This window comes from Pan paniscus, chromosome 19 (genome assembly GCF_029289425.2).
Source record: "Pan paniscus chromosome 19, NHGRI_mPanPan1-v2.0_pri, whole genome shotgun sequence".
Classification (NCBI taxonomy): domain Eukaryota; kingdom Metazoa; phylum Chordata; class Mammalia; order Primates; family Hominidae; genus Pan; species Pan paniscus.
Window position 1 is genome coordinate 31,671,692 of NC_073268.2, and position 14,993 is coordinate 31,686,684.

At 37.5% G+C, this 14,993-nt stretch overlaps 1 protein-coding gene across 9 annotated transcripts in view; it reads left to right on the forward strand.

Moving 5' to 3' along the window:
• Positions 1-14,993, forward strand: part of MYO1D (myosin ID) — a 383,024-nt gene that overhangs the window by 90,206 nt on the left and 277,825 nt on the right. For all 9 annotated transcript variants that reach the window (XR_008621644.2, XM_055101291.2, XM_063599124.1 and 6 more), the window contains exons 2-6: positions 4,968-5,176; positions 7,181-7,274; positions 9,723-9,888; positions 12,911-12,964; positions 14,535-14,630. Coding sequence is in view for 8 of the 9 variants with exons in the window: in XM_055101291.2 (XP_054957266.1) it covers positions 4,968-5,176; positions 7,181-7,274; positions 9,723-9,888; positions 12,911-12,964; positions 14,535-14,630 (619 nt within the window). In the remaining variant the exon portion in view is untranslated. The remainder of the gene's footprint in view (positions 1-4,967; positions 5,177-7,180; positions 7,275-9,722; positions 9,889-12,910; positions 12,965-14,534; positions 14,631-14,993) is intronic.

The following is a 14,993-nucleotide window of genomic DNA, read 5'->3' on the forward strand; positions in this document are numbered from 1 at the left end:
GAAGCAGAAGGAAAATGAAGAGAACGTGGCTCAAAGAAGCCAGTAGAAGAGTGTGTTGAGGAAATGGGAGTCAGTGTCGAATACTGAGAAATTAAGTAAGATGAGCATAGAAAAGCAACCAGTGAATTTAGCAATTTGGGAAGTTTGGTCAAGGTTTATTGAAGTGCAGGAGTGGAACCTAAATTGGAGTTGTCTAAGGAGATAGTGAAAGGCCAAAAAAAATGGCATGGGTAGATGGACACCTCTCCTGAGAAATAGGAACGTTCATGGTAACTTAAGATTCCATTTAAATTCAAAAAGGAAGGAAGACAGGCTAAATGAGTGTGATTAAGCAACACCTATTCAGAAAGTGTACGTTCCTCCTCAAGTAAATGAATAATACTTACGAATAAGGTTTTGTTAATACCATACCTAGTAGACCATTCACAGAGAATTTTCTTCCTGATTATAAGTGGTTCCATATATTTCAAGAAGTCAACCAAGGATAACACTGAATTCTGTTAGTGGGTGAATCTAACTTAGACGCTTCAGGAGTACATTTGAGATATGGTCATCTGAAATAAATTCCTTTTTCTCTTCTGCCTAACTCAAATATATTTTTGTCCCTTATGTTCAGTAGGTTTTAAGATTCTGTCCAGTTTCCCCGTGAAACAACTCCAATTTTCCTTTCCTCATTTCTCCTATCATTCCCCCCACTGAGCACCTTATTGATGTCTTTAACTAGAAAAGTCTTCACTGATTCCTTGTTTCCAGTCACATCAAATGTAAACTCCCTCAAATGTAAACTCCCTAAGCCTGGTTTTCATGTCATATCAAATCTGACCCCCATGTACATTTCCAACTGTTCCCCAGCATTCCGTAACACAGCCTTCTACTCTGACTGGGCCAACCACCTTCCGGTTCTCCATATCCCACCCCTCCCCACAGTATCTTCCTTTTTTGTGGGGTTGTGCATGTAGTCTGCCTGTGACTGATCTGAAGGAGCCCCTCTCATCTTGACTTCCTACTATAGATTGTCCTATATATAAGTGGCACATGCAAATTTACAAGCTACTTTAAAAAAAAGGTTTCAGAATTCCTTTACAGTGAACTATTGTTTGCCAATGTCATTATTATACCTTTATATTTTATCCATTACTACTCACTAATTCAGAACTTTTTAGAACCTCTTTGTTTCACTTAAAAGCCAGTGAAAATGTATGTCCCTTTTAATAAATATTTTTAAACTTACTAGTTTAAAAAATCAATTGCTATTAATTTATGTTAACCATTTAGGAAGTTCTAAAAAGGAAAAAAAAAAAAGGTAACAGAGCAAAGACCATAAAACTGACGTTGGAGGTAGAGTATTAAGAGTGACTCCATAGAGGACCTAGTGCTTAGACTTTTGGAGAAGGAGAGGGAATCTGGCAAGCACATGGGGAAGAAGGAACCAGGAAAAGGTGTGTGAGGCAGAATGAACTCCATGGGCAAAACCATGAAGACATGGCACTCTTGGGAACTGTAATTAGCTCATTAATGAGAACAAGAGTAACAGAGACAGAGAGAAGTGGTAGGGGAGGTTTTGGTGGGTGGAAGTGTTGTTGGTAGACGGAAGTCAACAGAAACCCGGAGGCCAGACCCTGTATGCTCTTACTCTTAGTGTTCCTCACTGAAGGTAGTTTATTGGGATAATCTTTGTCACTACAGTACATGCTTTTATTACCTTACCTATCACACTATATTGTTGTTATTTATGTACAATGCTTTCCTGTTCTCTACTCCTTTTTTAATTCCCAGGGTTTGACCCGGTATCTGGCACAAAGTAGATACTGAATAATTATAAAAGTTTGTCATGAAAGGTTTGCACACAGAAGTCATAGGAACACCTTCCTTGGTCTCTTGTAAGAGATGATAACATCCTATTTGTCATCTACGATAATTAGTAGTTCTTCCTGGAGGCAAACAGAGTAAGCGACTATATTACTTTAGTGCTTGCTTACTACCCTATGGCTTTCCAATGCAAACTGAAATTTGAGTTGCTGTTAAGGTGTATATTGGCACCACCTAGTGGTGATTTTTAAGACCCAACCAAATTGAAAGTTTTGTATTTGATAACCAAACTTAGAATTTCAAGTAAAATGAGCTTCTCACGTTTTGTGAATTGCTGAAGCATTGTATTTAATATCATATTCTGTTAATATTTGCCACTATCTTTGAGTTAATAGTTATGCATTCAATTATTTTCTTAAGACATGAGATCTTGCTGTGTTGTCCAGGCTGGACCCAAACTCCTGGGCTCAAGTGATCCTTCTGCCTCAGCATCTCAAATAGCTGGGTCTGCAAGCATGTGCCACTATGCCCAGCCATTTAATTATTTTATACATGGTGCCTATAGGTTAATAGAAAATATTTTATTTGTAATAAAATATTATTTTAGAGCATAATGATCTATTAGTGGCTCTAAAAATTATCCAGTGAAAAAGAAGGTACATCATTGGACCAACATGGAATCTTAAAATAGTCTAATCTCATACATAATTTGCTGTGTCTCTTAGTTGCAGAGTTCCCGGCTCATGAGACATTCTTCTGCTGCTTTTCTTCATTTTTTTTTTTTTGTTTGGACAGTGCTTATTCAAAACTAAACAATCGTGCCCTTTTGATTCTTTTCCTTGGAGATACTTGAGCATGTACTGCAAATTTGCAGGTTAAGCCAGAAAAACTTGCGTAGTGAATCTTAGCTTATTTTCACGAGTCTTTGAACAGTTGTTATATAGATATTTTGCTTGTGACTTGTAGTTGACTGACAGCTGAGTCAGGGAATTGGATTTTTTTTTTTTTAAGATGGAGTCTCACTCTGCTGCCCAGGCTGCAGTGCAGTGGTGCGATCTTGCCTCACTGCAACCTCCGCCTCCCAGGTTCAACCGATCCTCCCACCTCAGCCTCCCAAGTAGCTAGGATTATAAGTGTGCACCACCACACCGAGCTAATTTTGTATTTTTGGTAGAGATGGAGTTTCACCATGTTGCCCAGGCTGGTCTCAAACTCCTGGCCTCAAGTAATCCACCTGCCTTGGCCTCCCAGAGTGCTGGGATTATAGGCAAGAGCCACTGCGTCTGGCCAGAGAATTGGATTATGATAATTGAATTCATTCATTCCTCATGTGTAAGGATTGTTGTGATTTCAGTAGCAATGTTTATAAAACAAAAATGTTATTTAAAAATCTCCCTTATGCATAACATAATCAGAAGCATACTATTAATGATCTTTTTTAAAAAGTACTTATTCAATGTCCGAGGGTAGAGCGGTATAATTATGACCATTTTACAGATGAATAAGCTGAAACACATGGAGGTTAAGTAGCTTTCACAAGGTATCACTGCTATTGAGTTTGCAATGTGAGCATTCAAACCCAGATGTGAAGGACTGGAAATCAGTGCTTTTAGCTGCCATGTAAACTTCCTAACAACTGAGAGGATACATAGAAAACCCATAGTAGAAAAATGCACTGAAAACCTTGAAGTAGTTAATAACTGTTAAAATACTCTAAATACTTGATAAAAATCTTGGTTTGAATTTATTGTTGAAATTATCAACATCTGTTTGTTTCCATTCCTAATTATAGCCAACAGCCTTCATTCCAGCTTAAAGGAAATTTAAGGTTCTTGCTTTTTGGTCCCAAATGGTTAGTTATTTCTCCTGCTCCACCAGCCATGAAGCAAGCGTGCTTAGAGACATGCTGTCTGTGAACCAGCATTTTGCCTGTCAGGGCACACCCTTTGTTCAGTTCTTGGATGTGAGAGAGATGTCTACCAGTATCTCTCAGCTGGTAGAGCATGTTGGTGGTAACCACTTGTTATGTGGAAACATCTAAGCTCTGGGCCACATGTGTTTCTATGTGTGGATTACTGTGTAAAAACAGTGGACATATATGGGTTTTCTAAATTTTATATTTAAAAATTTTCTTAAATAGACACATAAAGTGGCACAATTGCAGTCATAGCATACCTACTCAAGCTTTGTATTCTTTTTTTTTTTTTTGTCCTGTGGCCTCTTCTCACCTGCCCATGTGGCCTTCCTCTTTATTTCTCTCCTTCCACATAACCCTACTGTGTGTATAAAATGATGCATAAAATATAACATGTATTTGTGTATATTTTTTCACACTTATGTACTCATTTATAAAATATATCTATGTACAGATACAAATACGTATGATTAGATTTTTAACCCTATTTTATGGGGAAAAGGTAGAATCATATTATATATACTTTAAAAATACACATGCCTTTCAACCAGCTGTCCCATTCCTGAGAATCTATACCACAGAAGTAAAAGCACCAATCTGTAAGATTATGTACCAAGAGCGTTTTCTGCAGTATTGTTCATAGAAAGCAGGAAGGAACAGGAATCGTTGAATATATAATGATATATCGACACCATGAAACTTTAGGCAGTCATAAAAAAATAAGTTTGATTTAGAGCAGAAGTGTCTCCTCCACCATTCTCTCTGTTATGGATTTTACTGTTTATATTAATTTACTAACATTTTAGTGAGGTTCAAGAGGAAGAAAAAAATAAATGTATATGACAGTCCTCTTTATAATTGAAAATCTGACTAGGTGGATTTCAAGATCTACTTTAACTTCTATTTCTTTTCCTCCTAGAGCTCTGAGATTGTCTTCAACCCTTTTTAGCTTTTTCATCTTCTTACCCTTCTGTATTTTGGAAACAGGAAATCCCAGCCTCCAACAAGTTAAATTCTTCCTTCTTGCCTGGCTTTTAACCCCTACTGGTCTTTTCTACCAATGGCATCTGAAGGGGCACAGCCTCAAACATTCTCTACAAGTTAACTCAGAGCCAATGAAACGTCAGTTCAGAAATCATTCCTAGGATATTTGGACTTCCTTGGAAATAAGAGACTCACAGGACAGATACATCATTTCTCTGTAACCACAGCTACGTCTTCCTTTTCTTTTGCTTCTGTACAGATTTGAAAAAGGGCGCATCTATACGTTCATTGGAGAAGTCGTCGTTTCTGTGAACCCTTACAAGTTGTTGAACATCTATGGAAGAGACACAATTGAGCAGTATAAAGGCCGTGAGCTGTATGAGAGACCGCCTCACCTTTTTGCTATTGCGGATGCTGCTTACAAGGCTATGAAGAGGCGATCAAAAGACACTTGTATTGTGATATCAGGTAATTGGAGGGGATCCCCTGTATTTCCAAAGTCACAATGTGTTTAATTTGTTTGATACTCAAGAATCCAAACAATTGATTAAATATTTTTTTAAAGGTAGAAGCCTGAGCAATTCTATAGGAGAGAGAAAACTGATGAACGTTAAATACCAAATTATTTATATCATTTCTGATCATCCTCTAATCTTGGTTCATTTATGAATACATATTACACTTGGATGACTTCTGGCCAATTTGTTGGATTGAGCTGACATGAAAAATGTTTCCATCTCAAACACATAAAAGTCTGGATAAAATGTAACAAAATTATTTTAAATAGCAAAATGAAACCAACGAAAATGAAATATTGAGGTGTGAAAAGGAAGAATCAACTCAAAATCAGACTGGTGCTTGGGAACTAGTGTTGAGGGACCTACTGAGGCGTGGGGGCCAAAAATAAGCTTTCAGAGCTGAGGGGCTGAGTTATTGAAGCCCAACAAGGGGGGAGATAGGCACGAGATAGGGTACACACCTCACATGTTTGAGGACTGGAGCCAAACTGCCTACGTTAAGGGGAGCCCTTCAAGGACCCTTATGTAGTGAAATGGGGACAGGAAAAATATCTGTTCACTGACCCAGGATGGCCTCTCCCAAATTGTGGGAATTTCTTCAGGTGCTAATAATACCTCACATTTGCACTGGTGGTTTTATGCTTTTAGAAACACTTTTATAATCATTATTCCATTTTGGTGAGCAAAACAACTCTCTGGTATGTAGAACAGTTATTTTTCTACTTTATAGATAAGAATATTAAAGGTCAGAGGAGTTAAGTAACTTAGTGTTGGAGTTAGAAAATTATATCCTAGGACTATGTTTTATTTAAAACAAATCACAAAAACAGTATTACTGGGTTTTAAAGGGGAGAATAAAAACAATTATATGAGTGTGTGGAGTAAAAGCAAAACGTTTCTTTGCCTTGAGTGCCTTATTCTTCCCAAAATTCCAGCAGTAACAGCTGTTAACAGTTTAGTGTTTATCCTTTTATACATTTTCTCTGGATGTGCAAACAAATACAGTCATAATTGCATGTGTAATTATATTATAAATATATAATTATATATAGAGAATTATGTCTGTTATATAACTAATTTTTCCATTTAATAATATATAGTAAATATCTTTTCATTGGTGTTTCTATAGAGCTAGTGCATTCTTTTTAATAATTGTATAGTATTCAATTTAAATAATTGAATCATAATTTATCCAGTTATCTACTGATGGATATATAATTTCCAGATTTTAGCCATGACTTACAGTACAGTCTATAGAAATGTTTTAAAACCTTTGAACATTATTATTATTTGGTTATGTTAGTATTTTTTAGTATTTCCTTAGGAGAAATTTCTACCAGTGGAATTTTTGAGTCAGAAGGCATAAGCATTTAACATTTCGAAGATACTTCAAAATTGGTTCCTTTTTCCCCATCCCCCAGCATTATCCCAATTGTCATGCTTTTTCTATGATACCTTGTGTCTGGAGCTTGCTGTTTTGTTTATTCACTAAAATTACTCTAACCTTAATTTTTTAGACGAATTATTTTGTCCCCTTTAAGATTAAAAGAAATTCTCTTATAGAAAATAAGATTATATGAATTTAGTTGTAACCACTGTTTGACTCACTACCTTATTTCATTTGTGCTAGACTTATGAGTCCCTACCAAGTACTAAAACTTTAGTCTTAGTTTACCACATCAGTACCTTTTTCCTAAGTAAATCTTTATTTGTAGTCTACTCATTATTTTAGTTTTATAATAGTTTTATTTTCTTCATCATATTCAGGTCTGTTAGAACCACTAACCATATCAAGGCAGGACGAAATAACTCAAAAAAGCAAAAAAATGAAACAGTGCAACATGTGGGATTTTAAATGCATCACCAGTATCAGATTTTTAAATTATTCTATTAAAAATTAGCTTACTCTTGGTTTAAATTATTATGTTAAGCCCTGAACAATTTTTCCCCCCAGGGGAAAGTGGAGCTGGTAAAACGGAAGCCAGTAAGTACATTATGCAGTATATTGCGGCCATCACCAACCCCAGTCAGAGAGCAGAGGTTGAAAGGTAAGAGCACTCTAATAATGGGGAGGAATTCTTAGCACTCTGTTTTCTCTATGGACTTGGCTAGACCTAAACTCTAGGAGTTGAGCATTTTGGGGGTCTAAACCTATGGGCTGAGCATTTTTTGATGATTAAGCTACTTTGATTCTCTTAAGTGCATATTGTCTCTGTACTTTTATTTATTTCACTGTATCCATTTCTAGATTTGTTTTTAATAGAAAAATAATACTATGGTAAGCTTTACCTAATTATGAGACCAAAAGAATCATTACTCTGAAACAGTTGAAAGTGGTCCCATCCTGGTTTATTACTGTTGACTTAAATGTGGTCAGCAGAGCTGTTATAATTTACACTGGTAGGTTTTATTGTTCAAACTCTCACAGGTTCCTTGCTCTTTGCACCACATCAGGGTTTTTAAAAAACTGTTCTGAGAGAAGTGGGACTCTGGAAGGCAGACCCATGCCTTCCCATCATCATCATTACAACATTCAGAACCCACTGACAGTGGAATTTCTGAACAAGATTCATTTTCTTTTTTTCTTTTTTTGAGATGGAGTCTCGCTCTGTGGCCCAGGCTGGAGTGCAGTGGCGCGATCTCAGCTCACTGCAAGCTCCGCCTCCCGGGTTCATGCCATTCTCCTGCCTCAGCTTCCTGAGTAGCTGGGACTACAGGCACCGGCCACTGCGCCCGGCTAATTTTTTCGTGTTTTTAGTAGAGACGGGGTTTCACTGTGGTCTCGATCTCCTGACCTCGTGACCCATCCGCCTCGGTCTCCCAAAGTGCTAGGATTACAGGCATGTGCCACCACGCCCGGCCGAACAAGATTCATTTTCTAAAAGGATTTCATGCCATACTGTGCTATTGCTCATGGGAAGATGAGTAATAAAGCTGATCTCTACTGTCTGGGGCCCAGCATTTAGGGGAGCAGCTGGCACATAGTATTTGCTTAACAAATACTTAAGGGATGAATGGATGATAGCTATAAAGCAACAAGACTCACTTTCTTATGTGGTGCAGCCTTTTTGAAGAGAGAAACTGTTTTCCTAATTGGTTACTTCAAAGCTCAGTACTAATTTAGTAAAGAGTCCCACCTCATCTACACATAACAATCTTCAGTTTTATAAATAGGAAGAAAGGATATTGGGTTGATGTAAAAGAAGAGAACTTACACTTCACTACCCTGCGTGGCCTTTCTTCTTTTCATCATATTGGGCTGCATTGCTGGGCCAGGAGAGGCATTTTTCTTAATTGTAACATATCCCTCCTTCTTACTCTGACTTTACAATCTAGTTTGACAAGGACAGGGATATGTGTAAATTTTCGTAATTTCCTTAGGAGCTCAGGAGAGCAACTAGATGAGAAATAAATTAATTTCACACCTACAATAGTAGAGTAAGGCATATATAAATTTACTAGTCTTTCACAAACATATCTTATCACAAGCAGTTACCCCACACACACATATTTTTAAAATATGCTTTCATTTATGAGGCGATAAGGTTGAACTCTCCAGTATTAGCGGGAGTAACAGTAGATCTTCTACATCAAGTTATTTCAGAGGCCAAAGTTATTTCTGCAGGTATGCCTGTATAAGAGGAATTTTATCAGTGGAATGAAAACAAGGATATAGCATGAAGTTTAAAATGTATCCATTGGGAGGGACTGCTGTATAGAAAGTTAGCATTCGTCGAATAAAGAATGCATTAAATGGCTGGTACAAAGGAGAAATTCCATACAGCTTCAAAGAAAATAATGAGCAATTTCTGAACTAGTGAAGATTAAATTTATGATGTATAACTAAGTACAATAAAATGTCACAATTCCAGGTTTTATAAGCAAGTGCCTTAAAAATTGTATCATTTTCTGTATCACCTATTCTTTCCCTTTTCAGAACACATCTTTTTAAAAATTTTCTTTATGTAGATAAAATATGTACATTTATAAAATGAAAAACAAAAATTACAGAATTAAGTTGAAGATGTAAAAGTTCCCTGAAATCCTACCTTGCCCATTCTATCAGTCTTCTGTCTAGATAACCATAGTAAGGTGTGCTGATCCCTCCAGATTTTTAAGCATTTGCTGATACATGTGTATGCACACACACACACACGTGAACATACACATACACACACAAGGATCCTGCAATGCATGTTATTTGACAACTTGATTTTATATTCATTAATATATGCTGGACATTTCCATGTGAGTACATATTGATGTACCTCATTCTTTTTAGCACCTGTATAGTATTTCATTATATTGGGAAACAAAAATTTATTTTTATCCCTATTGGTGGACATTAATTTGTTTGGTTTTTTTTGATATTGCAAACAATGCTGGAGTTAGCATCTTTGTATAAATATTTGTATGTGGTTTAGCAAAATCCAGTTTTTAAAAAATTCTAGTCTCTATAAGTTTTTATAATGACTTTCATTTATCTGTGTTAAAAGAGTGAAGAATATGTTGCTTAAGTCCAACTGTGTTTTGGAAGCTTTTGGAAATGCCAAAACCAACCGTAATGACAACTCAAGCAGGTTTGGAAAATACATGGATATCAACTTTGACTTCAAGGGTGACCCTATTGGTGGGCATATCAATAACTACTTACTAGAAAAGGTAAAATATGCTTAATTTCTGAGGGTAATGTTTAAGTGCTGAATGTTTAAACAAATTATATTTATAGAATTTATTTTATTGACTCAAAATAGCTTTAAATCCTATTCTCCCTTCTTCATTAGCTTTTTATGATAAGATATTCTCCTTTTGTCTTCTCTTCTTAGCACTTACACTGTCAAGTTGGAAAAAGTTGTGGACTTTGTAGATAGATTTAGCTATGCGTGTGAATGGGTGGGGGCACAGGTATGAGTGTGTGCCAGCTTCTGGGTAAGGTTTAACCGAAAGTCAATCTAAGACTAATCAGTTCTAGCCTTTTTATACATCACCATCTTCTATACATTTTAATTTTAATTAATTTGATATCTCATTTTCTTCTAGTTTCTATTTGTTCATTGCTTTATAGTAACATATATGTATTTTGTGATCTTACATCCTAATTATGAAGCGAACTGTATTTGGTCAGTAAAAACTTAAAATCAGCCCAATTTCTAGAGGATTCCAATTAGAATTTTCTTCTTGGGACCACCAGAGAGGTTGTGTCTGGTTTGGTTTTGTGTTTTTTGAGACAGGGTCTCACTCTGTCATCCAGGCTGGAGTGCAGTAGCATGAACATGGCTCACTGCAGCCTCAACCCCCCAGGCTCAAGCAATCCTCCCACCTCAGCCTCCTGAGTAGCTGGGACCACAGGCATGGCCCACCATACCCAGCAATTTTTTTTTTTATTTTGTAGAGATGGGGTCTCCCTGTGTTGCCCAGGCTGGTCTCAAACTCTTAGGCTCAAGCAGCCCTCCTGCTTCAGTCTCCCAAAGTGCTGGGATTACAGGCATGAGCTGCTGCACCCAGCTGGTTGTGTCTTAACTAATCTTGATTATCAGTGGACATGACTGCAAGAGAATACATAGAGTTCATTTTTACAGTTAAGCTTGTGCTTTATAAAATCAAGTCTCCACCTTGAATTCACACAGATCTAAGCCGACAGGTTTTCTCAGTTAAGGGTTTCCTATCCCAGTTAGGCCATAGCATCCTTTATGGCCATATAATGAAGTATAATCTTTATTTTTGTTTGTTATATTGAAGTCGGACTGTTAAGGAAATAAATGTATTATCAGAGTCAGTTGAAAAAGGACAGGAAATGCCAGGTATTATTATCAGTCCTTTTTCCAGAATGTTTCATCAGTTCACTTTATGTGTAATACATATTCAATCAAAAGGATCCTTTTGAATGAACTCATATTTTGAACCCTCTCCTAACAGCAGTATTTTTGGAACCATCTAAGGCAGAGGTCTCTATGGATTGATCTTGCTCAACTGACTTTTATTACAGGATATAAGGCATTGCTCTTTGAAATGCCAGCAGACCCTGGGGAAAGGAATGTTGAGAATATTCCTCCCTAAGCATTCCTTCCTATTCTCCCCACTTCTAATTCTTACCCCACCCCCAACCACCAAATTCCATCTTTAGGCTCCAGGTTAAAAAAATCAAAATAGCTTCATTCTTCAGAAAGTTTTAGGGACCTCTGTTTTAAGCAATAAAAAGAATTATCAAAGAATTGCAGGGGAAACCCCATAGAGAAGACTCATTCTTAGATGAGTATACAATCCATGGGGGTCTTTAGGATATTTAACTGATTTGGGAGAGGTCGGATAAAGAAAAAGGAGCATTAACCTTGACTATGCCTTTAGCTCCAGCCACCTCTTTAAGAGGAAATTGTTGGGCAGGTGGGGGAAGGCTAGTCATGGAACGAAACTGTAAGCCAGATTGGGTGTGAGGAGGGGAGGTGATAAAAGGATTATAGGGTGGGAGAGCACAGGCTGAGGAAGAATTGGGACCTGGCTCAGCCTGGCAAGGCACAGCCTGGGGAGGAGGGGAAGAGGTCCTGTAGAACGGGAGGATTCAGAGGACTCAGAGCTTGGGGTGGAGACTAAAGGAACAGACAGGAGAGAAAGAAGAAAGATGTGGGACAAGTCGCATTGGGAGCAGAGACTAGGGAGGGACCGATGTGTAAAAGAATGCCTGGACGTCAGGCATCTCAGATCATTTGCCCATTGTACGACAATAATTGTCTAGACCTTGTAGGATGGAGAAATTTAAAGTGCTGTTTTCTGGCTATTTGGAACCATTGTTGAGTTTGTATTGGGGTCAAGTGGTATTGCAGAAGAAAATAAGGTGTTTAGGTTTTAGGTCAGGTGTGAGTTGAAGAGGTTTTAAGTTCTTGAGAACACAGGCTAAGGGAGAAGAAGGAGGAATGGAGGGTGGAAGGTTGACCATAGTGGAGGAGGCAAGCCCAGAGAAAAGAGAGGGTAGAGACATGGGCCGGGGTCGGGGGGTGGGGGTAGGGAGTGGGGTGGGGTTGGTACTTGCCACCCAGGAAAGTGGTGCTTGCCACCAAGGTGAAGGATCAAGGCAAGTGTCCCCACAGTGATCAGACACCAATGGAGTGTGGGTGAATAATCAGGCAGGCGTCCCCGCAGTGATTAAACACCAAGGGAAGACTGTCTTCCCGAATCCGTGACTGGTGCTGAAGTTTTGTGTTCACAGATAAAACACGTCTCCTCTGTCTCTACCAGAAAAGGAAAGGAACTGAAATTAAGGGAAGGGGGAGATTGAAGGGTGGCGCCGAAATTGAAAGGAGAAAGAGGTTGAGGGATAGTAAGAGAGGTTGGAGAAGAGAGTAAAAAGAGGCCGCTTACCTGATTTTAAATTGGTGAGATGTTCCTTGGGCTGGTTGGTCTGAGGACTTGAGGTCGTAAGTCAGTCTTTCTCACAGAGCAAAGAGCAGGAGGACAGGGGATTGATCTCCCAAGGGAGTTCCCCCAATCCAAGTCACGGCACCAAATGTCATTAGTTAAGGCAAGAATCTGCCATTTTCACTTCTTATGTGATTCTTCAGTTGCTTCAGGCCATCTGGACGTATACGTGCAGGCTTGGGCTCAGAGGCCTGACAGTTCCCTAAGAAAGTGGCTCCTGTTTTATTTTAGGGGCACATTTTCGGGTTAACCATTTTAATGTGTTTTTTCTTAGTCTCGAGTGATTGTGCAACAGCCAGGAGAAAGAAGCTTTCATTCTTTCTATCAGGTTAGTAATCCATTATACAGATAATTGATCATTTGCCCAGTTGTGCAGGAAATGAGTATTTGTGTCTTGGGCTTTCCCCTGTCCTATGCATCACTCATCTCCATTGGCCCCGTAACATGTCACGCATGCACGCACGCACGCACGCACCACATGCCCTGCCCTACCTGCTTAAGAGATTGGATGAACATGACTGTTCCACCCAGCTGGCAGGAGCTTAGCCAACCAGATGACTGCCTTGGGTGAGCATCCCCCATATTTTCTTGCAGTACAGATAACACTTTAATGACTGTGAAAGCTTTTGAAATGGTACATTCTAAATGTTAAATTAATTTTTGTTTTATTTTGAATTGAAGCTGTTGTTTCCATATTTGGGAGTTCTAGAGATCAGAATACAAATTCAGTTTGTTTCACTCATACACACTAAAAGCAATATGATTACTTTTAAAAAACAATCCGGATTTATAACTTCTAGGGAGAATTGCCTTTTTAATCCATCAAGTTTAGAAAAAAATTTGAGTATTTATTTTCAAGAGTGCTTTTAGATTTTAAAGCAAAATCTTTTAAATAGCCTTCCTGTTGGCAAGTCTTTACACTTAGAAAACAAGTATGATATATTATTGTAATTTTTTAAAGCCCAAATTAATGTAAATCAAGGTTAACAAAAAGTAACTGAACGGTGACAATACAATTGAATGCAATTCAGTCGAATTCAGTTTCTTCTAGGTAACTGCTTTAATAGACACTACTCATTTGTATATATAAGTTCTGGTATATTAAGTTTAAAAATCAATTTTTAAAATCTGATAATTAGACTTTTTAAGTAAACAAAAGCATACAGTTTAATTTAGAGAATTTAAACATAATACCTTCCAAAAACATGCTCTATATAAAAGCACTGTCAATATTGTGTTTATGGTTCTGTTGGCAATATGCCATGTTTTAAATAAGCTATTTTTCTACCAAATATAAAAGAGTTCTGTTTATTTCAATAACCTGTAACTTTTTCCCAGTGTTCTTCCCACTTGGGTGAAAGTATTAAAATTTATCTTTATCCAATACTACAATCATGGTTCCCCAGCTGTCCTCTTTTCCTGAGAGGTACAGATTGATGAGGAAAAGTTGTTTGTTTCCAGTGTGATTCAGCATATGACTGTCTGCTGATGTTTCTTACTTCCGTAGCAATATTGACTTTTTCTAAATTCTGAGACAGAAGTATATCCTGTCTATAATGAGGCTGCTAAGCAAGCAACCACCACAGAGCATAGGATCCTGTTTTACAAATGACGGCATTCAAAGCAAGAAGCTTTTATGCCAGTTATATTGTAAATGAGATGAGACATTTTCAGAGTAATTTTCTTTATGACTGCATAACATTCTCTGTAACTGATGACATTGAAGCCATTTACCTTGAATGTTTAAAAAAACAAACAAACAAAACTTCTTCAAAGCTAGAAACAGGAAGACATAAGTGAATTAAGCCCAGAAAATGAATAAAAGCTAGATTACCACTAAGTTCATGTTTGGTTCAATGTATGTCTGGCCAATTTATTTCTAATTAAATATTTTTCAGCTACTCCAAGGAGGTTCAGAACAAATGCTACGCTCTCTACATCTCCAGAAATCCCTTTCATCCTACAACTATATTCATGTGGGAGCTCAATTAAAGGTGAGAATTTCCTCTTTGAGATTGCTCCAATAGAAAATCAGTCAAAGGATTAGAAGAGACATTCAATAATTATCTGGTCAAGCCTGCTGTCTTTAGGCAAATAAACATCTCTTTTATCCTGTTCTATTTTTTAAATTCTCAAGGACAGAGATTCAGCACATTTTTGAATCAACAACTTTGCTTAAAATCAATTATGATATTTTATCACCATCTGACAGGAAAGAAGTTTTTTCCTACATTCAATGTTTTATTTTAATTTTTAATCCTATCCCTATTCCGTTTATTTTCACACTATAAAAATATTGATAGGACTAGGAAGCCTACCTCCTAAGAAGATTCCATATGATTTGGCCAAAGGCAAGT